Source organism: Aptenodytes forsteri, unplaced genomic scaffold (genome assembly GCF_000699145.1).
Source record: "Aptenodytes forsteri isolate BGI_AS27 unplaced genomic scaffold, ASM69914v1 Scaffold119, whole genome shotgun sequence".
Classification (NCBI taxonomy): Eukaryota; Metazoa; Chordata; class Aves; order Sphenisciformes; family Spheniscidae; genus Aptenodytes; species Aptenodytes forsteri.
The window spans coordinates 9,715,317-9,741,376 of NW_008796165.1; the positions used below are offsets into that span (position 1 = coordinate 9,715,317).

Genomic DNA, 26,060 nt, shown 5'->3' on the forward strand with positions numbered 1-26,060 from the left:
TAGCTCAGAAACTAACCCAAGGTTGAACCCAAAGAGACTGCAGGCTGGGGGTTCTGCTTTCACCACACGGCTTCTTCAGGGCTCTTCTACCAGCCACTATGGCCTGTCCATCCTAAGCCTTGGACTTGCAGCTATTCATCCTAGGCAGGAGGCATACTTGATCTCATTTACTGTCCCTACCAGGGACAGACATTTCTATGAGAAATGTCCCTCTCATGCCATGTGGGTTGCAGATCTCCTACATAATGTAACCCTGACATTGTTACAGAACATGCACCATGAGGATTCACAGAAGCTGCTTAATGCATCACCCCTGTTCCAAAAAAATGGCAAATCAACTATAAGAAAGTAAGTGTTAATTCTCCAGTACTGTAAAAAGATCATTATCCCAATTCAAAATGGGATGGGTAAAAAGGGGTTTTGGCTCTGTTCATTTTCCTTAACCTGACATATTACCCTTGCTGGAGTATGTGAAAATCACAGTTACAAAAGCATAAACAGCACTGAGGAGAAAGAGTCTATCTTCCCATTTCAGAGGAACTGCATTAGGATACAGATCATAAGGCACCAACTTAATGAAAAAAATGAAGTTTTTCAGTGTTGGCAGACATTTAAAGTACGTGCCTGAAATGAGTGTGCGTCAACCAGCTTAGCTTTGCTTCAGAGAACTCTTCCGTCTGGTAAGACTCGCTAGTATTTTACAATGACACACATGCCCCCACACCCACACACACCACTATCATCTTCAGTGATGATGTGTGTCCTGGAAGTACTAGTTATTGTAGCTCCAAGCCCTGCATTTTATGGGCTTTGAGTAATTCTTAGCATTCAAAAACCTCATTCCAAAGGAGAGTAACAACAAAGTTTAAAAAAAAAAAAAAAAAAAAAAAAGGACAGGTAGTGGTTGGCATGAAAAGAAATGGGCACCAGAAGTTTCTTTCTCCCTGCACATAGTTTTGGTTGCACTTACAGGTTGCTGCATTCAATAGCTTCATCAGTTCCACATTACGTGAAATTCTACTTTTGATTACTCTTCTCAAAAGTGGAGCTCTAAGGATTTCTGGGTTACAATATTTACTTATATGCAGTGCTCTTGGACCACATATTCTCCCCTCAGTCACTAAGCACTTTACAAAAGCAGGTAAGTATCACTAGCCTCGTTCTGCAAGCAGTGAGCCCAAGGCACAGAGAAGCTGCCTGACTCATTTGAGATTGTAACGATGAGCCAAGGCAGAGTCAGGCCCCAAACTCAGATCTGACACACAGCCCGATTGCTAGACTTCAGCACTGTAACCAGAGACAGGTGTCATTTAGTTGGGTGATATGCTACACGTCCATAATAAATTTTACCGGACTTGGGAGGCAAAGTATATCACCCTTGTTGGCAATATGAAAATGCTAAATTAAGGATTCAATCTTGTAAACACTGCCTGTGAGGCATTCCCAGGGATATCCCTGATCCGCAGCTGAGAGAGGCAGTGATGCTGTCAACTGGTTGCAGCTCTTATGGACTCAGTCAAGCCACAACATTTGTTCAAACGATTTAGCCCTTATCCAACTGAAGAATCCTAATCAGATGTATCTAAAGCACTTCACAGCCAGGTCTAAGTCCAAGCTCACTAATAACACACTTGTGTAAATAGTTCTTTGAAGTCAACAAGACTACTTGAGTACATAAGGACAATGTACTGGCGTATGAGATTGATTTTTCTGAAATTGAAATAACTGATTTCCAGAATATTTTCTAAAATTAAGAGTAGCACTGGAAATTATTAAAGTACGGACATTTCATATTCACTGAATTATGTCTCCATTTACACAGCATCAAGTTCATCAACTTCTTTTCACTTAAAATTTAAAAAAGAACAATATTCACATTGTCTTCCTTCTCCCTCTGCTTCTCAGTTACAAGAGTTTGCTTATGAATGCAGAGAAGAGACGAAGAATATAATGAAGCTGCTTTTTAAGAGATAATTATTTGCTGCTGCTTTTCAAAATTGTTACTGTTGCAGTAACATGTAGGACACTTCAATATCTTTGATTCACAAAAAAGGTTATATTATACATAATATATATTTAGCAGATATTAATATATAAGTATATAAACATATGTACTACAGTACACACTGAACTATTTAGATAAAACATTTGTCAGAAAGGACAACGTCTTAAACCACACAGAGCTGAACAGAATTGTTTCTGTTTAATTGTGTTTATTCCACTCCATGAAACTATTTTTCCTGATGTTCTTCTCAATTGGGGCTCATACTGGTATCACTCTCACCACCAAAACTGTATCTACAAAATGCTCTATAAAAGCCTGAGTTATAATATCAAGGTTTAATCAGCCCTAACCTGACTAGCTTAATGAGGAGTAACTGTAAGTAGGAAAATTATTTACCTTGGGACTGTGAGGCAGACGATTTTGGTTAAATTTTTCCAGATGGCTTCGAATCTGAAAATTAGCCAAACCCTTTACCTACCTACTGAAAGACGTTGGATGCCTTCCCTGGCTAATTCATAAAAAGAACATGTATATACTCTATATGGCATGATACTCTCCATTCTTGGCCACCAGCACAGGGATATAATTAATCAGTATTAGCTGATATGTGTTTTTCTTTCCGTTTATATTAGAAATGCAGATTAAACACAAACTTCTTACAACCTTTGGATTTGATATTCTTCCCTTCGCTTTGATCCAATAAGCTCTAATGGTGGGAAATGGGGCATTGCTGCCTCCCAGCAGCACAGAGAGCTGGGATAATGCTAGTGCTATATGTGTATGTACTTATGTATATATGTAATCTCTAGCATAGTGCTTTGAACATGCTTGAGAATAAGGACTCAAATATGGCTGTTTCTTACCATCTAGAATGCACCACAAAAGACAGTGGCACATGTTAGACATGGATTTTACCTCAGTAATACCTAATGCTCAGTTACCCAGTGGTAACAGCACTCCCTGTGACTGTCTCTGTCTGCATACCAGCTGGGTTTCCTTGGAGTTCTCCCCTCTTTACAAGAACCCCTCTCTTTACAAGGGCCCAACACCACGGCAAATAGGTCATCCTCGCTTCCCAAGCACCGTCCAGGGAGATCCCGATGTATGATCTGGCCGTCACAGGCATCTTCTAAAGGCCTCCTGACCAGCCTGTTTAGCTTCCTTCAGCAATGCCCCAGCACCATCAGTCTGAATGCTCCACAGCAAGGAGATGCGGAAACACAAACCAGCAGTAAGCAAAAAAAAATATGCAAAGAAAAAGTAACAGGTCAAAGAGGAACAACTGCTCTAGCAAAGCATGGCAGGACAGAGCAAAGGAAGTAGAGAAGCTGGGGGAGCCAGCAAGAACCTTTTCAGTAGGAAGCCCTGTTGAGAGGAAAGTTATAACTGCAGGCCTTCCTCCCTGGCAGCCTGGTACCAACACTTTGACTCCAAGGACAATTCTTTTATAGGACAGGAAATCATTAATAGCGCAACTAGTTTTTCTAGTGAAGCGATACCTGTTGGAGCTGAAGGAACTCAGGTTTCCCTCAACTTACACAGACTTAGAAAAATCTAAGTCAAGGAGGATTTCTGTATCCAGTTCCTGTCCTATCGCTAGCACCACTACATAAAACTCCAAATGAATTTTGCTGACAGAAGAAGTCAAGCTTAGCAAACGAGACAGAGTTTAAACATCAAGGAGAGGGCTGTGAAAGACAGGTAAGCATTAGGATAGAGGGGACACACATCTCTGTTCTTGGCAGCATGTAAGAACAGACTTGGCAAAGATATACCAGAAATGGTCTGGGGAGTGTTGATCCTGGCTGGGGAAAGGAGGATGTCTGTCATCTCTTGAGTACTGGCCATCGTCACCAGCCATTTTCACTGATGATTAAAAGTGCTATTTTCCAGGAGTACCTGACAACCCAGCTATAAGGGCAGAGAGTTGTGATGCCCTCACAAAGTTTAGGGGCACCATTACTAGTATAAGCCAAAACATGATAAATACTCTTCTACATGCCCTTCGTGTTCAGCATCCAGTTTCCCATTTGAAGATACCATCTTTCTAAAAGTGATAAATGTTTCCATTTTATGTAGGACCGAGGAACTAAGCTGCAGTTTCTTCAATACCATCCATTTTCTGCCCCCCCCCCTTTTTTTTTTGCACAATCATTGTGCATCTCTGATCTGTATCAATTCCCAACAAAATCATTCCCATTCTTTTCAGTCTCAATACACTTTTTTTTTTTAAGTCTCTGATCTATTATTCAATCCATCTTTGAAGCCTTTTAAATTCTACTAAATCCTTTAGAAGGCAAAATATTAATATAACATTATATTACTTCCAGTGCTATTTTCTATTCTCTTCTTTAACATCTGTTGTTTTGGCTTATGCCATATGGTTGGGGAAGGAGGGCTGAAACCTCTATAGGGAAACATCTGCATTATGAAGATTTCCACTTCCTAATGGGAGAGAAGGCTTATTCTAAAATCTCAGGTAGGTAGGGATGTTTTAGTGAGCAAGCTGGGGAAAAAAAAATAATTTCCATTGGATTTGTTGGAAAGCAGGGGTGTACTTTAGCTAACAGACTTTCAAACACAACTTGCTGTGATGATACTAGGTGCAAGGTCTTGCTTTAGCTCAATTAAATTAAGTCACACGACACTTTATAAAAACATCTCTATTCACAGAAAACTGTATTTCTTATATAGCTTTCTCATTTTGCAAATATTTTTAGTTATCTATCCTGAGAAGTCCAAAGGAAAGCAAATCATAAATGTGCCTATAATTTGCATTCCTTCCCTGTAGAAGATATTGAAGCATTTTATTCATTTAAATACTTGAAACCTATAATTTTAACACATTTTTACCATATGTCATCCAGAAAAAACATTGCTTTTAGATGAAAAGTAAACAGCTATTAATTTGGCACAAGTCTTCAGTTATGATGAAGAGGTTACAGGAAGGAGGTGAATATTGCACAACAACATGTAATTTTACTTTGTTGTCATAAAAACTATACTTAAAATTTTCTTATATTTGTAGTGAACAGTGCTTCTAAAAGTCTAAGCTGATATGAGGTTAAAATGCTATATAAACCAACTTATGAACTCAAGGCTATCTTCTCCTGCAGCAATTTGTCAAAGGAAAGAATCATAAATGTGCCTATAATTTGCATTCCTTCCCTGTAGAAGATATTGAAGCATTTTATTCATTTAAATACTTGAAACCTATAATTTTAACACATTTTTACCATATGTCATCCAGAAAAAACATTGCTTTTAGATGAAAAGTAAACAGCTATTAATTTGGCACAAGTCTTCAGTTATGATGAAGAGGTTACAGGAAGGAGGTGAATATTGCACAACAACATGTAATTTTACTTTGTTGTCATAAAAACTATACTTAAAATTTTCTTATATTTGTAGTGAACAGTGCTTCTAAAAGTCTAAGCTGATATGAGGTTAAAATGCTATATAAACCAACTTATGAACTCAAGGCTATCTTCTCCTGCAGCAATTTGTCTGTTCTAGAGAAGATGCAGCTTTGAGGAGGATCCAGGTTAGCACAAATTCAGCCACAGAAGGCTAAAACTCAGGAGTGAAAATGCTGCACCAAGTCAGAACGTGTCCTTAGATATATCCATGTAGCTGAAATCAGTGGAAATATTCCAGGTTTGCACCTGTGTAACTGAAAGCAGAATGCAGATATCTGCTTTCCCTTTAGACTTAATATTCAGTTAAGACAAGAAAACAAATTCAAGCTGTTCCCACTTCTTATGTTTACCAAAATCCTCTAATTGCTCTCCACAGGAAATACTTAGATGATACTCTTATGCTGACATGCAAAATATGACACAGGGTGATTCCCTACTAACCTATTACTAAGAACTCTGTGCAAAGCCCCAGATACCAAGGTGGGGACAAGCAGCTCCATCTGACTCTTGCTGATTTACCCAATTTGCACCCATATAAGCAGAATTTAGAGCATGTTTACAGAGCAGTTTTTAGCAGCATCAAAGGCTGCTTGCGCAGATCTGCTGACTGGGAATCCTAAAGCATACAGAACGCATGTAGGGCCAACAGTAAAAGCAGTAGGCCATAAAGGGTCACAAGTTCTTAAGCAGATCTGAATAAATTCACTTGAAAGACCAGAAATACAAGGTGGCCGGTGGCTCACAAAGGGAGAAAAACAAAACTCAAATTTTCCAAAGAGCAAAAGCTTACTAATCTTTTTCTGTTCAGCTTCTAAAGTTTTATAACCACATCTCACCTACAAATACTCAGTCTAAGACCAATGTGTCTTGTTCCGTGTAAACTTCCCAATCAATGCTGCCTCCTTTTCTATTAATCCACCCTTTAAAATACGGTCTTTTATCAGGTTTTAATGTCTAACATGATTTAATCAAGAACACATGCCTCATAAATATCATCTGTCATGTTCCATTAGTTTCATGTGGAAAAGTACAAGTCAATAAACAAAGGTTGTGCCATAAATCTGCCTTGAACACATTATACTTCAAATAAGAAAATAAAAACATGTGTGTCCTTTGACCTGGATATTCTTAAAATGGAACTTCAGGTATTGTCTTATGGCTTTAAAAATGTCTAAAGCATTCACAATTAATTGCGTACCTAAGCAATTTCAATTTACATAATGTTGATATGGAGACAGTGATTAAATAAGCACTATGCCTTTAAGGCACCTGTTAAATAACATCACTGCCTCTGGGTTAAAACTGATATCCCGGACTGCACAATGAAAACCAGGTCTCTCCACCATGCCACTCTGCTGTAAAAATCCCTCATAACTCAGAGGAGCCATTGGGTTCAGTTATTGAAAGAGAGGGAAAGAAAGGAAAAACGGGGGGGCGGGGAGGGGGGAAGCACCTTCTCTTGTGCACTGCATGGAAATGTGGTTGCTGTAAACACCAGTGAGCCCAAATAGCACGCACAGGATCCCTGTGAGTTCTCCTCAACCCCTCCACTCTGGTGTTGATGGGCACCAGTTTATCACCAGTTCTCTGATTGTCCAAGTACACAAATAACATGAGCTACTCAGTTTTGGTACCTACACCAATGATCAAATTTGATGCTTGGGTCATGCGGGAATTTTTATTTAAGAAAATTCCCAGCCTTTCCAGAGTTGCCGGCCATGGTCAGTGCTTTCAACCTCTCCTGCTCTTTATGGCACACAGCAGTTTGTGGCTTTTGGTATTTTCCACTAATGATCTCAGTTTGTTATAGTCGGGGAGTGCTTTGTGGCTTCTGGGTGGCATGGGACAGATGCTCCCTGGACTGAGCGTCAATTGCCTGCAATAGCAACAAACTGGATTCAATCGTCCATGTGATCCCTCCCAGTCCCTTGCTCCTACCAACCCAGTGGGCTTTGGATTGGATACCCTCCCTGCCCAGCCTTCTGCTCTACAGCAGCACGGATGAGAAGGGCCAGAGTATTCACCGGGGTCCCTGTCCATCCCCCAACACCCTTCTGTGCAGCATGCTGCCTGTTTTGTCCTAGAGCTGGCCAACTTGCTGGGTGGCTCACTCAATTTAGCTCTGCCGGAAGCAATATTCTCTTCCTGAGGTCCCACTGACTTCTGTATGATCTGGAAAGTGGTGAACAGTTCTGATTCCTGTCTAAAAACAGGGAAATTGGACTGACAACAGCCCTAGAGTCCTTGAGAAAGGAAGTCAAATGTTTTCCTCTCATGCATTGTGAAATCTGAGGAACAAGAAGCTCACAACTCAACAGTTCAATTTTGAAGCTTTAAAAAGAAAATAAAGAATATGGTTTTTTCCTTAACAACTACTTTGATCACACACACAGACACTTACTTCCTGCACGTCCAGTTTGACCTCTTTGTGCAAATGGGCCTATACTCATGTCCAAAGTAGTTGATCCCCATTGGTTTCTAATTTTTCCTGTTCCTCCTGCCTTTTCCCAGTGTCCCCTCCCTTCCATGTCTAATCCCACCTTCAACTTCTCCCAACCCTTCAGCCACCAACTGATCAGCCTAGGATATGCACAGACACAGATGGTCTGGGTGGCCTGACCTGGTCATCATTCACCTCTCAGAAGGAAACGGGTCAACACATTGCCCCTCCTTGCCCACCTCTGTAGTTGGAGCATTTACTCTTACAGGGAACCGCTGAAGTTAATGTTGAACAGTTTTATGCAAGTCCCCACACAGAGTTTTCTAGATTTCACTCCTTTCTCAAATGTTCACCTTTGAAAAATGGGACCTGCATGTCTACAATCTGAGTAACTCACTGGTTCCTCTGCCTCTGGATTTGGAATTACAGGGTAATGCTATTAGTCAGGAACTGGTAAGATACAGCACTCCTCGTAGTTACCAGGCTCAGATATTCACTTACCCAAATCTCTACCAATTGTGTCTTGTTAAATAATCTGCTGGAGTTCATCATCTTGTTCTAGGAATGTCCACTGCCCTGGGACTTGTTCCAACACTAAAACTGCCCAAAGAACGCCAATGTGCCTTATGACACCTCACTGTGCTTACCTGCACAGGGCAGCAAGCAGACCTCAGCTTCTGCTGCCCCCACAGCACTGCCGGTCTGAGGTTGTGCCTGGGACACACACCTTCTTACGGAGTTCCTCCAGGTTCCCAGTCACGCCTTCCTGGTACCAGGCAGGTCAGTCCCAGTGCAGGTCAGCCAAAGCTGTGACTGGGTGTTGTGGGGATGGGAAGAGGCCACATGAAGAAAACACAGGAGGAAGAAGATGACTGCAGATACAGGCAAGGGAGGAGTCGTCAAGCAAGCAAATCTCACATTCAGCCAGTGGTGCTTATGTGGTTGGTGCCTCACGCAAAGCCATAAAAGCATTCCAGTACCACAAAATTCCTGCAGTACTGCCAAACATCACTACTGAATTTACCTGAAAATAATCAAAATAGATTTACAGCACCACTGTTGCGAGTCTCTGCAAGGAAGGGGCTGACAAGGGGGATTCCTGTCACCACAGGAACTTCCTCACTCTCACATCACTCAGTTGGCAGTACTACCAGACCTGTGGGCCCATATTAAAACTTTGAATTACACAGTACCACAAGACAAAGACAGCACCCAGTAGGGTGATCATCATCACAGCACCCTGATGCAGCCCTTCACAAGCCAGAGTTTAGAGAACCAGCCCAAATGGCTTGGCAGTGACTCAGATCTACAGAGCATCTCACAGGACACACCAGGAGTATGCAAAGTATTTTATTTTATACGTTACGTGAGAGGAAACTTCACGTTCTCAGCGCCAGACACAGAATCAGTGTATGGTACGCAGTTCCCAAGTGCTTACTCCCAGGCTACATCTAACCTGGCTGAACACCAGGGCCCTTTGCTGGCAGGGGAACAAGTCTCTTCCAAAAACCTGCACTAATTACAGCTGCTCTCAGGGCCCTTATAAACATCAGGCTCCGCTTTCCAGCTCTTGTGCTTCCTTTTCTTTCAATAACAAAATTTTAAAAAGAAAGCTAGTTTTCTGGGTCAGAAGACCCTATGCATCAGAACAGTTTGATAGGAAAGTCATAATACTTGTAATTCCCTGAGATCTTTTATCTTGCACATCTCAGACAGACTCCAATGGTATCACCTGGCAAGGAGCCAAAGGAGCTCTGCTACTAAACCAGCATGATAAGATCAGCACTGAGTGGAGGAAATGCCAACAAAAATCTCCCACTTTTCCCTGGATTTTCATCCAAACAAATGAGTATATCACTTTAGTTCCCCCCTCAACAAAGTCTCAGCGCCTGAAGGTCGGCCCCATCCTCCCTCAGTAACACTAAATTAATAAAAGAGCAGTGTATTTTCTCTGAGTTGCTCTCCCATCCTACTGCTTGTCTACAAGGCCTCAACTCCTTGGTGGAACAGTAGATTATCACATGGCATAGCTTTCTAGGCAACTGTCTGCATCACATGCTGGAACTCATGATGGGAAGAATTCAAAATTAATACTATGGCACCACTCACAGAAGATGCCATAAAAGGCATCAAGATGCCAGAAAGCATGAACTATGTAACATTCAACGCCAGAAGATTAAGCACCAGATCCAGAGAGGTATTTAGGCACTGTATTTCCACTGATGTCAATGGGAGTTAGGTGCCTAAATACTTCTCTGGATCAGACCTTTAGTAGAGGAAACTTTAAGGCTTGATTTTTCAGTGGTTCTACAGTTCCTACAAACTCTTCAGCACCTCCTTTGAGGAGCAAGTCCTTCAAAGGAATGCCTAGGAGACTCATCACACATTTGTCTTGCCTGAAAACAACCATCCAGTTCTCAAAGGAAACAGACTGGACCTGATAGATACATGAAAAAAAACCCCACCTTTTATGACATCGTTCAGGTGTCACTGCTTGGCTTCCTAGAAGCCATTTAATTCCATGAATCTCTAAGGCAGGGGATCCTGTCTCTACTACCAGGCTTATGGAGTGGCAGTATTATAGGAGGCATCTGACAGCTATTGCATTGTGGAAGAATACCTGATAGACATTAGCTGCTCGTTAAAACTTACAGATTGTTTTCAATTAACATAGGCATCACTGAATTTCACCGGCTCTTAAAACAAAACAACAAACAAAACCAACAACAAACAAAACCAACAAACCTGTCCGCAATAACATAAACCCAGAAACTGAGAGGATTCTGTAACTGATCATCTATAAAGAAATTGAACTGCACATGCTCTTAGTGGGCACCAAAGGGCAATCACTTGCCCCATTCAGAAATATAAATCAAAGATACCACCCAAAGGAAAGTGGAAGGAAAATAAGGCCCTTGTGATGACAGTTCAGATTGAAATTAATTTGCCCACTTGCAGAAATTCTGAAAGTGTTTGCTCTTGATTTTTCATCCCCACCACATGGCAGCTGCTTTCTTCCAAAGCACACACTCGCACTGTTGTGGGCTGTAGGAGCAAGACAGCCAACATTGGAAATAGACATGTCCTGTGGGGGCATGGCAAGCAACGGGCACAGCGGCCACACCACAGGGTGCGTGGAGTCCTAAGTACATATACAGACACAGACTTGTGTCTGGCCCAGGGACTGACAGAGGAGGAAGGTGTCACAAATATAAATCTCAGGCCAGGGAGCCAAAGAACTCAACCGAATTTCAGTCACATGGGTATCTCTCAGTTTCCCTTGGCTGCCTCAATCAACTGTGGCCCAAAGTTGTAAAACCTGCCCACAGCTGCTCTGCTCACCCCCAACCTGATGTTTCACACTGTGACTTTATGCAGGCTTGTTTGGGTCTAACAAGGTCCTTATTTTTCTACAATGCAGGAAATAAGGAAACCAGCCATCAATTATTAGAAGCGCAGCAGATCTGAGCCGCGTAGCTGTAAAACAGATTTTTCTTTAATGAAACTGAGCTGGCATTTGCCAGAAATAACAAGTGCCCAAGACCAAAATGTAAATCAAAACTAAAGGAGAGTTTTCAAAACTTTGAATCATTGGTAGCAACAGACAAGCTCAGAAGGAGGTTGGTATGATTTTGGAATGTCTTAAAAATGTGTGACTAATATGACTTCTAAAGACATTATTTGTGAGTTAGTATTTCAGTCTCCCCACAGAAAGAAAACATCATGACCAGAGAGGGCCACAATGTTTGCTGTAATAACTGTGTTAGTATGTCGCTATTGCTATGCTAGGAAGGAGGCTAAGAGCCTTTGTTTTCATTTCAGAAAGCAAAGAAAGGGAAGACATTAATGTTGAAAATCATCAGTGCTTGGTAAGAGAAGGAAGATCACAGCCGTTAACCTTTCCCCACATGTCCAGGTTTTAAACCCAGCACTTGGTTTTAGTTGGTCTCAGCCCAGGTCCTGGGAGACAGTAGGTTCCATCACAACATCTCTGAATAGAGACTAGTCTAGTCAAGGAGGAGTGGTGCTGTTTGCTGAAGAGAGAGACATAACAAGAGGAAAGAAAGGGCGGGTTTGGAAGAAACATTAGCTGCTAGTGATTGCCTTACCATAATTACTGTCAAAACTGTGTGACTGTGGTGTGGCAATGCTCCTCCTTCCCCTGCCTGCCCCCTACTCTTTGTCATGAAACCCAGCATGAGGCCCTAAATTTGGCCTCAATATGGATGCTAGGCCCAAGGACTGCAATACAGAGGGCACATGAAGGAAGAGCAGCACCAGGACTGGCAGCAGGAGATGGCCTGGAATCCAACCTTTTACAGATTGCAAGTGCAAGCCATTGGGATGGTCCAGCTTGTTCGTCTAGTGATTCTACCATTGAATGCAGTTGTCCATGGTTAAAACTAATTATTTCTTCCATAGGAACATCCAAACCTGGCTCAGCAACTCCAAGTACCAGAGGATTTATCACATCATTTGCTAAGCTGTGCCAGGGTTAGTTATCCTTGCAGTCAAAAACACGGGTCTTCCTTCTTGTTTGATATTTCTCGGTTTCCAGCCATGAGATGTCATTCTGCGTTTATCTGCACCTAAAAGAACCCTCAAGTATCACATATCTCCGGAACAGACCAGATTGCCTCTAATCTTCCATTAGTCTATCAGTACCACATATGGGTTAGCATCTTCCAGTTCTTCTCCAAATCCTTTGGATCCTTTGATCCAAAGCCGTTTGAGCATTAATCTATCTTCCTGCAACTAGAGTGATGCTTAACAGAAAGATAACATCACTTCCCTATGCTTTTTAATAATGTATAATATCACCTTGTGCCCCATTAGAAATCTATTTTCTCATACCAATTGAATATGATATCCCAATCCTTTTCAGCATCACTGCTTTCCAGGACATACAGCCTCCCATCTATAAAAACAGTTTATCTCCTCCGTGCCAAGGTAGTGTCTCATGTTTTTGACTGTATGAAAATATTCATTGTCCAGTTCCTGATCGTTGTTTAAGAAATCCATGTTGCATGCCAGTCACTTCCTAATTTTTATGTATTACTCCCTTTATCTGAAGCAACAGACAAATTTTACTGGCCCTGGTTTTCTATTTTCTGTCAGAATTTCAGTAGAAACTATTAGATAACACTGGGAACAAAACTCAAACTTTCAGAGTTGTATACAAAATACTGTCACTGTACAAAATATTGTTGTTTGGTGTGCATCTCAATTTCTATAGATAAATCAGTTTTTACTCCATTAAAAAGGCAACATTATTGCTTTCTATACCACTATTTTTCTGCCATCAACGTTGCATGTGACAATTCAAAATGTATCCCAGAAGCTTAAGTCTGATCTACACATTTACCTCTGCCAGCCTCACTCTCATACTTGTTATAAAACAAGAACAAGCTTGATGAACTCTTTTAAGAAGCAGAACAGCTTCCTTCATCTGCTCTGTTAATGCAGATTTCCACCACAATACATCCCCAGTTCTAAACAGCCTAAACTCCACCTGGACAATAAGGATGTAGATATGACCAACAACTAAAGGTCGATAGTGCTGGAGGACTTCAGCATGGTCAGTTAATTTTCATATTTGGAAAACAGGATGCACTGCGAATGAATAATAATAATAATTCAATGTGAGCCTAATTCAGTATCAATAAGGCTATTTCCTTCTTCAGAACAATGGTTGGCCTTTTCTATCCCCAACAGGCAATCGTTTGTTAGCAATGGCATGTCCCCAGAATGCCACAGAACATTTCACAACTGCTTTGCACATAAAAATCAATCATTTTCCATGCCCAGTTGTCCCACCACTGGCTCTCAATTGCTGCTCTTAGAGCCCTTCACTCAGTGCTGGTTTTTATTGTATGCCTTCTCGGTGTTTTCTTGACAAACAAATGAGTGGCCAGAAACACCAATGTTAGACAAGGAGGGATTTGAACTTTGTTCAGTAAGTCAGAGAGGATAGACGCCTGGAGTATTACAGTTTGAGGGACTGCTTGTAACTCCTTATAGTGCCTAAGCAGTTGAGTGTGGGAATTAAAAATGTCACAGGAAAGACAGTCGGGCCCAAAGAGTTACATCCCACAGCAGGATTTCCATCCAGCCTGTCTTTAAGAACTCCAGTGACAAACAACTCACAGCCTGCTTGGGCACTGAGCACCATATGTCAAAAGCTAAGTATACTCCTAGTTAATATCTTTCCTAGTGTCAAGCCCACATAATCCCTGTGGAAGAATAAACCCATGTAGAAGAGACAGAAGGTGCTGAATATCAGGTGCACTTCATAAAGTACTTAGTACCAACAGGGAAAACCTACAGCCACACTCAGATTCAGAAAGGATGTAATAAGAGATTTTCTTCCACACTAGCAGAACAAGACTGGTGCCTCTGAAGGATGTGTGGGCACCATGCACACGAATTATAACTCTGATCTATAAATCAGTGGATTCTATGTTTAGAAGGTCCTTCTCATATCTAGCTTATATTCTAAATCTAGGTTGCTCATCAAACTAGCAAATGCTGTAGTCAGGAGCCTTCACGCTGGAAACTGTATCCAATCTTCCAGACTGAATTATGATACTAACTACCACTAGAGAAAACTTTTTTACCTAAATGCTAGTTGGTTATGAGGCTGTTTTTCACCAAGTTTCCTCTCAAGTCTCATATTATCTAGGCTCTGAAACTGCCTCCCTGTCACTTCAGAGTGACTGCTTGCTGCTGAAACATCTACCCCATGCATAAGACATCTTTATCACCTCTAATGTTTACTGTTCTTAATTTTCAAGCCTCCCAAATTCTCCAGCAGCTAATAAAAACACTATTGTTGGCATTAACACCAACCCTTAGCAAGGAAAGTTCCCCAAGCAGGTTAGTCCCATTTTGAGAAACTTAACCTGGGTACCACTGAAGCAGAAAGCCTCTGCAGAACACCAGTGTTTTCACTCAAACTTGCCAAATAAACTGTACTTGTAGTCAATGCCATCATACATTCAGGCTCAAAACACTATTGATGATTAGTCATTCCAATGGTTTGCTCTCACTTTCTAGATGTTGGTGCCCTTTATATTGGCTTTCTATGACTAATCTTGCAAAATATAGGCACTTGTAAAAGTATTTGTGGAAGTGGCAAACTTATAAGCAAATAGGCATAAAAGTGAATTTTGACAAAGCAGTCCGAGTATTCGTGCCAGTAATCTCTGCCTAACAGCTTCTGACGGGATGCAGTAAGAGAAAGGAGATCTCATATGAATAATCCTTTCCAAAAAAAGCTAGCCAAATCACCCTGACAGATTTTGAGTATTTACACATTCAACAGACCAAAAGCTATTTACACCAGTTGCCATACTTCCACATATTTAGCCCACAATTCAAACAAGTTACAACCCTTTACATATATTTAAAAATAAGCCAACAGCAAAGTTGCACAAAGTAAAAGACAGAGGCCAGGAGGCTAAGAGAGTAGAAAGAATAAGTTATTGAGACTCAAGGGCAGGGAAAGAGCAAGTGGGCTCTAGGGGTAAACATCCCCTTAAATTTCCTGCATACCCATTCAAACCAGAGAGATGCTGAAATGCATGGGGATCTTTGTTTTGAAAAGAGAACCATTCACACACATAGTCTGTAGCTTATCCCCACAAAAATATGACAAGTCAGCAAACCTTATCGAATAGCTCAAGAACTCAAAGAATATAAGCCAATTTGTGGTGAGTTGGCAAGAGGAAAAATAAGAAGCAAAACTGTTCAGATTAAAAACGTGAGACATCTTTTTCTTTTGCCAAGTGAACTGAGTCCATACTTACAGGACAAACTTCTACGCATTAGCCCTCCAGGGCTCAAGGCTGCCTCCTTTTTATCCACTCTCGGTTTTAAAATGGCGTCACTTCAGATTTGCACCAGAGCTAGGGATAATGGACTCAGGCCAGCTCAGTTTCAGTTGAACATAAACCAGCTCTGATGACTTCAAGGAAACTGAACGTTACAACAATCAGATATCCAGAAAGGAGGAATTTAGTGTTGTTTTTTCTTCTTCAAGTCCTGGGAGACAGTCTCAGCTGTGTGCAAAATCTGTTCTGCTGATGAGGATCTCAGGAACCTTCTGGTAGCCACCTGTACCTCAAGCCCAGGGGGCATACAATCCATTGGGTGATTTCTGCCTCAAGAACAACAGCCGTAAGAGACTTTTCCATCTGCTGGAAGGCAAGGGCAACCCTGAAGTTCCTTCCTCTAGCAAACCAGGGCAGAAGATTTTCCTCCCAACAGGTACTTAGTATTGGCTATTTCCAACACAGCTCCCTTAATGTAGCCTCCTTTCCCTCACCTCAGCGTGTCAGGCACTAAAATAAATGGGAGAATTTGTTCCTCAGCAACAATTCTGCAACTGGCAGCATAAACCAGATGCCAAGCAGTAAGAAGCCCAACTAAAATGTTCCATTAAAACCTTACTCTCCCAAAGATAACAAATATGTATTTTGCAGTTTTCACCACTCACACTGAAGGAGACTTACCAACAAGGGCAAGCATCACATACTTCACGTAGCAAAGAGAGAAATCTGGTCCATGCGCACAATGTGTAGAGGGGGTGCAGCCACGCTCAAGCAAGGGTCACCCCAGGCTGATACAGCCACACGTTGCAGTGCAGCATCCTGCAACAACACCAGATCAGATCTCAAACAGAGCACAGCCACATCACCCAAACACTGCACCTGAACTAACAAACTCTGTCCCTTAGCATAGAAAAATAAGCTGGCCCTGATGCTGTGCCGAAATAACTGCACTGTTTCTGGCTCCAAAACTGGCTTGTCTTTCTCTACACCATACTCCGTTACATTCTTACAGTGGAAATACCATGAACAGTACACAGACTTGCCCCAAAATGATACAAGTGGTACAGCCTAGAACAGAGTTCAAGCACCCTAAATCTTTTCATCCAAAACATTTATATACTTGGCCATGTCAGCTGCTGGCACAATCCTTCACCGTTTTTGCCTGTTTCATGTACGACAGCAGATCACGCTGGCTTTAGACCCATGCAGGGTCTTGAACACAAAGAAAAATTAAAGGTGAACGTGCTGTGCTGACTGACCTTGGCATCCGAGCTACTGGGCTGCTTCTGTTTGCACACCTTTCTCTCTGGGAGAGAGTTTAACACTTGGATCTTCTCTTCTGTACCTCAAAAGAGCATGGATGGGATTTTCGAAATCATTCAGTACTGGCCTCCTGCTGAAGTCAATGCTACAACTCTCTGCAATTTCAGCAGGAGCAGCAGGGCAAAGCAAGAGCTATGAAACGTCATGTTAAATCCTTTCTGGGATTTTCCCAGAAAATACTGGGAAATAAAACAGAAATTTCCTCTTTTATCTGTTCTCACTTTAATCCCCATTTGTGCTGGACAGAGAAGAAAGAGTTGGGAGGTAGGCAGGACTTACATAAGGAACGATAAGCGAGAGCTGTTCTAGAGTGAAATGAGTCCTTCTGAATGCAAACTGCTGCTTTCCTCGAGCACCCTTCCTGTCCTATTTGGGCATCTCTCTTAAGGGTCTGCCACTACAGAGATGTTCCATCAAAGAGCACAACACACAGTCATCGTAAGTGACTGATCATTTGCTCTCAGTGAAGGATTCAGGTTAAATCAAAGCCAGCTGCTTTAGAGAGGGGCAGGCAGCTAAGAAGTTAAACAAAATAATAATAAAAAATGCAATCTAGAACTTACATACATAGGAAATCTACTCTTGTATTTCAAATAAATAACTCTAGGGTATTTAAGCCTCATACACAGAAAACAATTCTGTAACTTTTTTTTTTTTTAAGTCATCTCCTTGCATTGTTGTTCTGCCCTAATAACTCTGAAATGTGCTACTCATCTCTCCCAGTTAAATATCCTGTTTCACAAGCCCACTCCTAGATATCTGAAACTGCACAGCATTTCTATCTAGCTTTAGGCATCTAGCATTCCAAAGAATTAATATTTAAACTTATTATAAAGGAATGGGGATTGTGTTAAGCATGTATTTAGCAAAATATTCACATTAATAAACTGTTGTGTTGCCTGTTTGAAGCACATTTATCATTCTTTAAACTCAAAAAAAGATTATGCTCCAAAACTGACACATGTATCTATTTTCCTTTTAATACAACCAAGACTTAGATAGGATTATAGAGTGGAAGCTATCAAATTTCAATCTTTAAAATATGCTTAAAATTATATTATCTTTCTTTGCCTAGGGGATTGTTGTCTTCAGTATTTAAGTGACTTAACCACAGCAAATTGTGAAAAAGCAGTGAATCACAGCACTTATTTTAAATAATCCTAGACCCTCTACCTCTTCTTGGGAAGCGCCTCATGTTAACATTTTTATACATATTATTGCTCTTACATCTCTTGATTATAGATAAATCAATAAAAAACCCCTAATCCGTTACAAGATATCACTAATTGTTTTTTTTCCTCTTATATTAGCCTTTGATTTACACCTCAGATACGCTCTCCCAAGCCAGCACATGTAATTTATTTACAGCATTGGAAGGCAGGCTTTGATTTAACCTCAGATACGCTCTCCCAAGCCAGCACATGTAATTTATTTACAGCATTGGAAGGCAGGGAAAATACATCATCTACTGTTATACAACCTTCTACTAGGTATTAAAATACCAGGCCCCTGGAGACACACTTCATATAGTTCAACAAGTTCCAAAATAAACCAAACCACCAACCCCTTAAGCACTTAAAACATTTTTCCTCTTATATTAGCCTTTGATTTACACCTCAGATACGCTCTCCCAAGCCAGCACATGTAATTTATTTACAGCATTGGAAGGCAGGCAAAATACATCATCTACTGTTATACAACCTTCTACTAGGTATTAAAATACCAGGCCCCTGGAGACACACTTCATATAGTTCAACAAGTTCCAAAATAAACCAAACCACCAACCCCTTAAGCACTTAAAACAACAACGGAGATCTGTATTAAAAAGTTAGTTTTACAGTATTTGATGATGTCGCCTTAGTGTCATTTTTCCCTCTGGCTAAATATGCAAAAAACCACGTAAGAATGTATTTGCTTTCCCCTCATTCTAAAACAACTGACAACTCTATAGCTCTCACAAAGCCCTGTTCTTATCACATGCATAAATGCCAGAATTAAACACAGTTTAAGATGTTTTGCATTCATTTAACCCTTAGAATAAATTTGATTGGGTAGATTCAATTACAGTTCTCCTTAACAATCCACTATGCAAAATAATCACATATACATTCAGACATAATGACAGAAAAGTCAGACATAATTATTAGATTTAAACCAATACAACTGCTTGAAAAAAAAAAAAAAAGAGAGCACTCAAGCACTTCGTGATGATTTGACTGAGTTCAACCTTGTAATTCCTAAATGCTCAACACCTTAAAATAACCTAAAATCTATTTCCTATTGCAGCTCTGCCAATGTCTCATCTGTCTTTCAAGTAGTCTCCTTTCGACAAATAATCTTAATCATTAACAATCATTTAATATATCCAAACTAATGACCGTAATAAAAAAAAATTTAAAAAAAAAAAAAAAAATCCTTGTTCCAGGTTACTAGTGAAGCGCAGATTCTGAGAACAGAAAGTTCCAGGTTCCAACTGAGATTTCACATACTGGGTGCCAGAAATGTAATAGGAGGGGAAGGAAAAAGGGGAATTCTTTGCCTCTATTCTTCAAAGCCTGTGCAGAAAGGTAGTACTGCAGTAGTCTGAACTGATACTTATCTGAATGGAAGAACAGGCCCTTGCTTTTTTTACATGCTCCATTTAAATGCAATAAAACGGCATGAGTGGGTTTAACTGGTCGTTCTGTCTATGTCATTGTAACGCTCCGTGCTCTCAGGAGAAGATAACAGCTGTGCCATATTCAGAAACACATACTTTTGCTATTGTTTGCACATTCGTAGGGCAAGATTACACTGTACCACAGTTAGTGAGCACTGCCCTTGCTTTGGAACCCTGTATTCTTTGAGTTACATCAGTGTGCTGGGAAACAACGTTTCATGGCTGAGAAAAAAAAGCAAACAAAAACAACAGCCTATTAAAAGCAGTTTCATGCACTGTGAAATGATTACTAGCTTGCACGCCTTGTTCAAGCCTGTTTACATATAATGATAGAAACCTGGAGTACAAAATGGAGTGGTTCACATCTATATACCCTCTCCAATTACCCTGCCATCGACATCTTCAACAGTTCTAAAATCACTAAACAGCAGAGGTTCATGTTTCTAGAATAATGGTAATCATGGTACTGAACATGGAAATTATATTCACAGTACTACAAATTTCTCTTCATAGTCATACGTTATTCCACTTCCTAGCTTACAGATGGATTTAATACAAGCTTGTTATTTGTTCTACAAGCTTTTCCGTGCACACAGGATAAAGAACTTCTGTGATATTAGGATTGAAATACTGACCCAGCTAAAGTTAGTGGCAAGACTCCTACTAATATTAATGGTTTAGAGTAAAATTTTGTCCCTCTTATTCAACATACTGAGCATCTTTGCTCACTGAAAGTGAAAAAAAAACCCATCCAACTTTGTTGCAATAAAGAAGTACTATCTCCCAGAAGACACATTACATTTAGTAGTTCTACTAAATAGAATCTTGAAGCACTTCCAGAATATAATCTCAAATCTACTAAAAATCCTCAGCATACACTTTAACAGCTTATGTGTATACAGGGTTGAACTCTAACATACAGGGTTGAACTCTAACATACAAATAATCATTTAGATATAGTTGAATATTCTAAGTCCAAAGTATTAGTAGTTGATGAGACTACTGACAGGAACACAGTAATGCACATGCTTAAGTACTTGCAAGATATAGATTTGAAACTTTTTCTTACTATAAAAGAAGAAAGGAAAAGATATTTTTCTTCTCATCCCATTTAGCAGCGTATATAATAATCCCCATTTTCATTCCATATGTTAATGTAACATTTTAAAGCCAAAGCAAGTAATTTCTTATTTTTCACTTCTATTCCTTCAAGTAAAACTCAAGAAGTTACAAAATCTCTTCCACAGATCAGACTTATTTCCTGTAATCCAACATTATTTGTTATTCCATATAATTTCACCCAACATTAAGACAGATACAATATTTATTCTTTTTTCCAATAGCTGTATTTTTTCCTGAAGCAGAATGGGGTTTTTTGCTTTTACAAGTACTGAATGCCTTTATATGACAGATTGATCGTTAGATCTTCTGGTTTGTATTTACTAGATATTCTCTAAATAACAAAGAATTTAATTATTAATACAATTAAACCTCTTTTAAATTAAATCCATGAAAGGGTCATCTTCAATTCAGTGACTCTGATTTTGCAACACAAATCATTAGAAGAACTTCCTTCAGCAACAAGTAACAGAAAGTTATTTTCCTATTCAAGAAAAGTAAGCATTTTAGCCAGTTTAAGGGAGGAGGGGACAGTCACAATTTATCCCAAATGACTTTATGCACACATTCACCAATCTGCAGTTTCTTCTCCTTTCTCCCCTTAAAAAAAAAAAAAAGAAAAAGAAAATTAAAAAAAAACAAAAAACCCAGCCCATAAAATAAAAAGGAGTTCTGTAACTGCAAGTTCTGTTCAAATAAACCTTTAAATTCCTTTTTGAAATGGAAAGTTCAAATGCAGCAAGCAAGAGAACGACAGCAAAAAGAAGAAAAATTTATTACTATAGCTCTATATAAAATTGAGAGAGTTTAGAGATCACCATACCAGTGAACCCATTCCCTGTTTCTTTATCAGTCCATATAATATTTATCAGCTCTAGGCAGTCCCATTTGCTCCAGTGGGATAATTCAGGTGAACACAGACGAGGTGTATGAAAGAAAATGGCAGAATCAGGCCCAAGACCAGTCAATACACCTAATAAGTCATATAACTAAAACATAAGCTTTTGCTTAAGATCTCAAGAGTATAAGCTGTTACTTATGCAAGGACTGTCCTGCTAACCAAGGGAATAGTCACAGAGGGTTGCAATGGCAAGATTTAACCCTCCTTCTCAACAGTAAAAGAAAATTAATACATTTCAATACATTGGTTGTATGTTTGCTGAAAGCAGCTACAGCTAAAACAAACAAACAAAAAAACCACAAAAAAAACCCCCAACCCACTTTCTCCTTGTCTGAATAAAAAATACTCGCAAGAAGGAAACATCCAACTACTGCAACCCGAACAGCTTATTGTTTTGCCCACTGTAAGTTAATATCTGAAGTGGTTACTGCAAAGGTCTGGGCCATTTGGATGATTTCCCAGTGGCACAACTAACAGGATAAATCTCGTCATTTCTACTGAGTCATGAATTAGGTACACCGAACGAAACTGGAAAAGAATGAAAAGAAGTGTTTCCTGGTAACAACCATAATCAATGTCATTAAAAAACTGAGATATTTGACATCTTTATAAATTACTCTTTTGTCACCACTAAAGCTTTCTTTCCCAGAGTTTCTTTCCTGTTGACAATAATTATTTCGCCCTGGTAATATCGTAGCATGAAATTCAACAAAACAGAACCAAAACCACAGAATCCCAGGAAAACATTGTAAAATGGACTTCATACCTTATGGTACAGTTATTCTATGCTGAGCAGATCACAAATGCCTCTAAGAAGCACTGCCTAGGTGCAAATACTCTGCCTTGTGACACACTGGGAAATCAATGATCAAGAAAAGTGGGGTGTGTATCCCAGCCAACCATACCAGAAGGGGGAGGCTGGGTAAAAACTGGGTGTTTATTTTAAACAGCTCCCAAACAGAACAAAACATGAAGCACAACTCCAAAATACTGATATTTTTGGTAAACAACCAACAGCTCCATCCTGCAAAGTTCAATCCCAAATGATCTGATTCCCAGAAGTAATCCTCATCACCACTCCTCAAGTTTTTGTTTCGCTGTTCATGTAAAAAGACTTGCTCAGGCACAGAAGCATTTTGCAGGATCATAACTTAAACACTGTGAAGTTGTAGAGTAACATCACAGAGACGTTACAACAGCAGGATGCTTTTTCCCCATTGTGATTACTTCAAAGCTGCCCTTTTTATTCATAGGGTAGTATATCATTTTGATTCACTCTTTTTTGGGAAGAAAAAAAAAAAAGTAAAGGCATGTTTAGAAAAAAAAAATATTTTACAGGCAACTATAAAAATTGATTTTGCTCTTGTTAAAGAGGGTCTTTTACCCTCCCTACTTGCAGCTTTCAACTGTGGATAAACCAAAACCAGGAGGCACATTCTGTAATCTAACCCAGATTGCAGAGGGAATTACTGGGTACACGGTACTCTGGGACTGGAGAGCAGGAGATGCATAGCGCAATAATCTGAAATCAAGCTGTCATCAGTTTCCTTCCCAAAACTTTTTACTGGGTATATCTGAATATTTCCCTCATTCCCACTTCTTAGCTATATCTTGTTATATCACATCCACATACAGCTGTCCCTGGTCCTTTTCTTTATCTTCCTGAGAGAACCAGGGTTGTTGGGAGATGGTTTACACCACTCCTTGAAAGATCAGCAGCTCTCCCGTCTGCAGCATAGCTCCCTTTAGATACACAGAGTTCTGATTTTGCAGTTAGATCACAGTGAGCAATTGAGTTACTTCTGTTACTTCTGTGGAACTGACTCAGAAGCATAGGGTGCTGAGCAGGGACTGGCAGCTCGCAGTATTCAGTGGGAGAACTCCAAAATGCCTGAGTGGACATTAAGGCACTTGCTGACACCATACAGGTCAGAAGGAGCAGCACAGCCCACAGATTTTAAATCTGAGTCTAGCCCAAAATTTTACTTTCCCTAACTTCTCAGGGAAAAAAAAATAAAAAGCAAAACCAAAACAAAACTCACCCAAAAAACACCAGTGCTGCCGTCTTTGGAAAAAGCCAACATTATCCATCAAATCACTATGCTCAGTAAATGAACCCTATCCTGCCCATGGATACCTCCTACTTACTCCCATGACTCAAGTAACCCATATGCTGAAGCAACCACAAGGTAACACCCTGAACAGAAAATGCACTAAACAAAAAACAGCAACAAAACTTGAAACACAATTTTTTTCCCAGTGGTGAAAAGGGTAAATTGATCAGTCAGGAAAGATGAATTAGCATCCTTCTCCCAGTGCCCACCTATACCTACTATAAGAAGTCCCAAGTGAATGGAAATTACACTTTTCTTCTTACTTCCCTACACCCCTGCCCTCTGCGGCACCCACAAGAGAAATAACCATGAAAAGAGGATTAAGTAGCTCAAAGTGAGAAAGAAAAAAAAAAGGAAAGTGCTTCAACAGTCTGCTTGGGTAGGGCAACGCAAGGGTAGGGTTTTAAGCTGGTACAAACCCTAGTCGAGTGGCACCAGCCTCACTTGTGAGACCACAAGGGACTTGAACATCTCGTGAGTCCCTTCTACAGGCAGCAGTCGCAGCAGCACAGCAGTACTAGAGCTCATAGCTGTCCCTTCATACTTCGTGAATTCTCCTTCTCCCCCCTCCAAACCTGGTTCTGTGTAACAGACCTTCATTTCATTCTTGCCAAACATTAACTACCTTTTTTTTTTTTTAATCAGGAGAGAAGAATTGCAGCATTAACAAACAGAAAAATAAAAAAGGTAATTTATAACCTGCTGCTCCACTCTGTCTGTATTCACTGGTGATGAACAAACACATCCTACAGTTTGCAGGACAGCCCTCGCACAGATTGAGGTGTTCATTAACATAACTTCATGGCAATGAAAGGTGCCATCACCCTAGGTAACAAGCTCACAAAAGAAAATGTTACTAGTCCAAGGGCACACAGTCTACTTTTATTTTTCAGAAGAATGGGCAGAAAAGGATGCACTGAAAAAAATCCTAGTGGGAACTGTCTTACACCAACAAGATAACAGTATGTACATCTCTATTTTAGAGAATGGGAAAGGACTGAGAAGAGAAAAAGAGAATTACCTTTTTAAGGTTACAGAAAACATTGCTTTAATATGAATAACCTTAGGTGCATATATGTCTCTGCAAATGGCTTTGTAGCATAAAGGAATGCTCGAATTCCCTCCGATCCCATCCAGTGATACCCGAGAGGGATTATTTTAAAACTAAATTTTGATTAACAAATTCCAGCTCAATTAACAAGTTCTAGCTCAAAAGAGCAACTAACAGATTTTAGCGGGCAATTCCTAACCTAACTTCAGTGCCACTTCTTTAACAATGGATAGATGAAAATTGAGGATTTGTTAACTAGCAGAATTTGCCCTTATGCCATGCCTTTCAGGCACAGAGAATCCCGAGTCTGAGGATTCACTGCCTGAATCCAGCATTTGTAACACCTTCTTGAAACACAAACTATAAATCCAAGCAACCATGGTGAAACTGCTGAATAAGAACTAGGCATTTATTGTCAGTCAGGCATACTCACAAACACCCCACACGCACGCTCGGGGGCAGGACAGACTAACCTAGTGTTCAGCACCATCCTCAAAACAACCACCTCTGAGAAGCGACCAAACCGAGCAGCAATCGCTCAAGAGAACTAACGAAGATGCTAGTCTCAGGATGTCTTAAAGAATATTGAGAAATGCTCTGCTGCCCATCAGAAAAAAACAGTCTGGTTTATCCTGTGCACTTCCAAGGTGCATAGGAAAAAAAAAGTTTTAAAGCTTGCAGTTTAATAAACTTAATAAACAAGTTAGAAAATATACTGAAGACCAAAAAGAAGGGGGAAAAAACCCACAAAAAAAAAAAAAGGAGCTTGATGGTGGATATATCTTTTTGTGGTAGTAGTGTTCAGTTCATGCATTTTTAAACTCACCCTTCACGCTTTGATGTTTCTGCTGCTGGAAATAATCTTTGGAGCCTCTAGCGCATCGCAGCTCCTGCGCCCTCGGCAGAATTGGGATCCTCTCGAATATGCTGGGTCTTTTGGGGATGAAATCTAGCAGAGGCGCTGACATTTCAGGGGAGCTCTGCTGAGGCTCCGTGTGGTCACTGCCGTTGCTGACAGTTATTTTAAAAGACATCTGAGGATTCAAGAGAACTTTACCACTGCTGGGACGGGTCACCCGCGGCAGTTCCTTCAGAAGCGCTCCCTGGCATTTATCGGTCACCTCGAAGCGAGCCGGGCCGGCGCTGGCTTTCTGAACCCCTGCGAGCTCACAGTGCATGTCCGCGTCCTGCTGCTGC

At 40.4% G+C, this 26,060-nt stretch overlaps 1 protein-coding gene across 1 annotated transcript in view; it reads right to left on the reverse strand.

The window, feature by feature from the left end:
- The window catches only part of GLIS1 (GLIS family zinc finger 1), a 211,796-nt gene extending 185,899 nt beyond the window's left edge, over positions 1-25,897 (reverse strand). The window contains exon 1 of the mRNA XM_009287387.2: positions 25,690-25,897. Coding sequence (XP_009285662.2) covers positions 25,690-25,897 — 208 coding nt within the window. The remainder of the gene's footprint in view (positions 1-25,689) is intronic.
- Between the last annotated feature and the right edge of the window lie 163 nt (positions 25,898-26,060).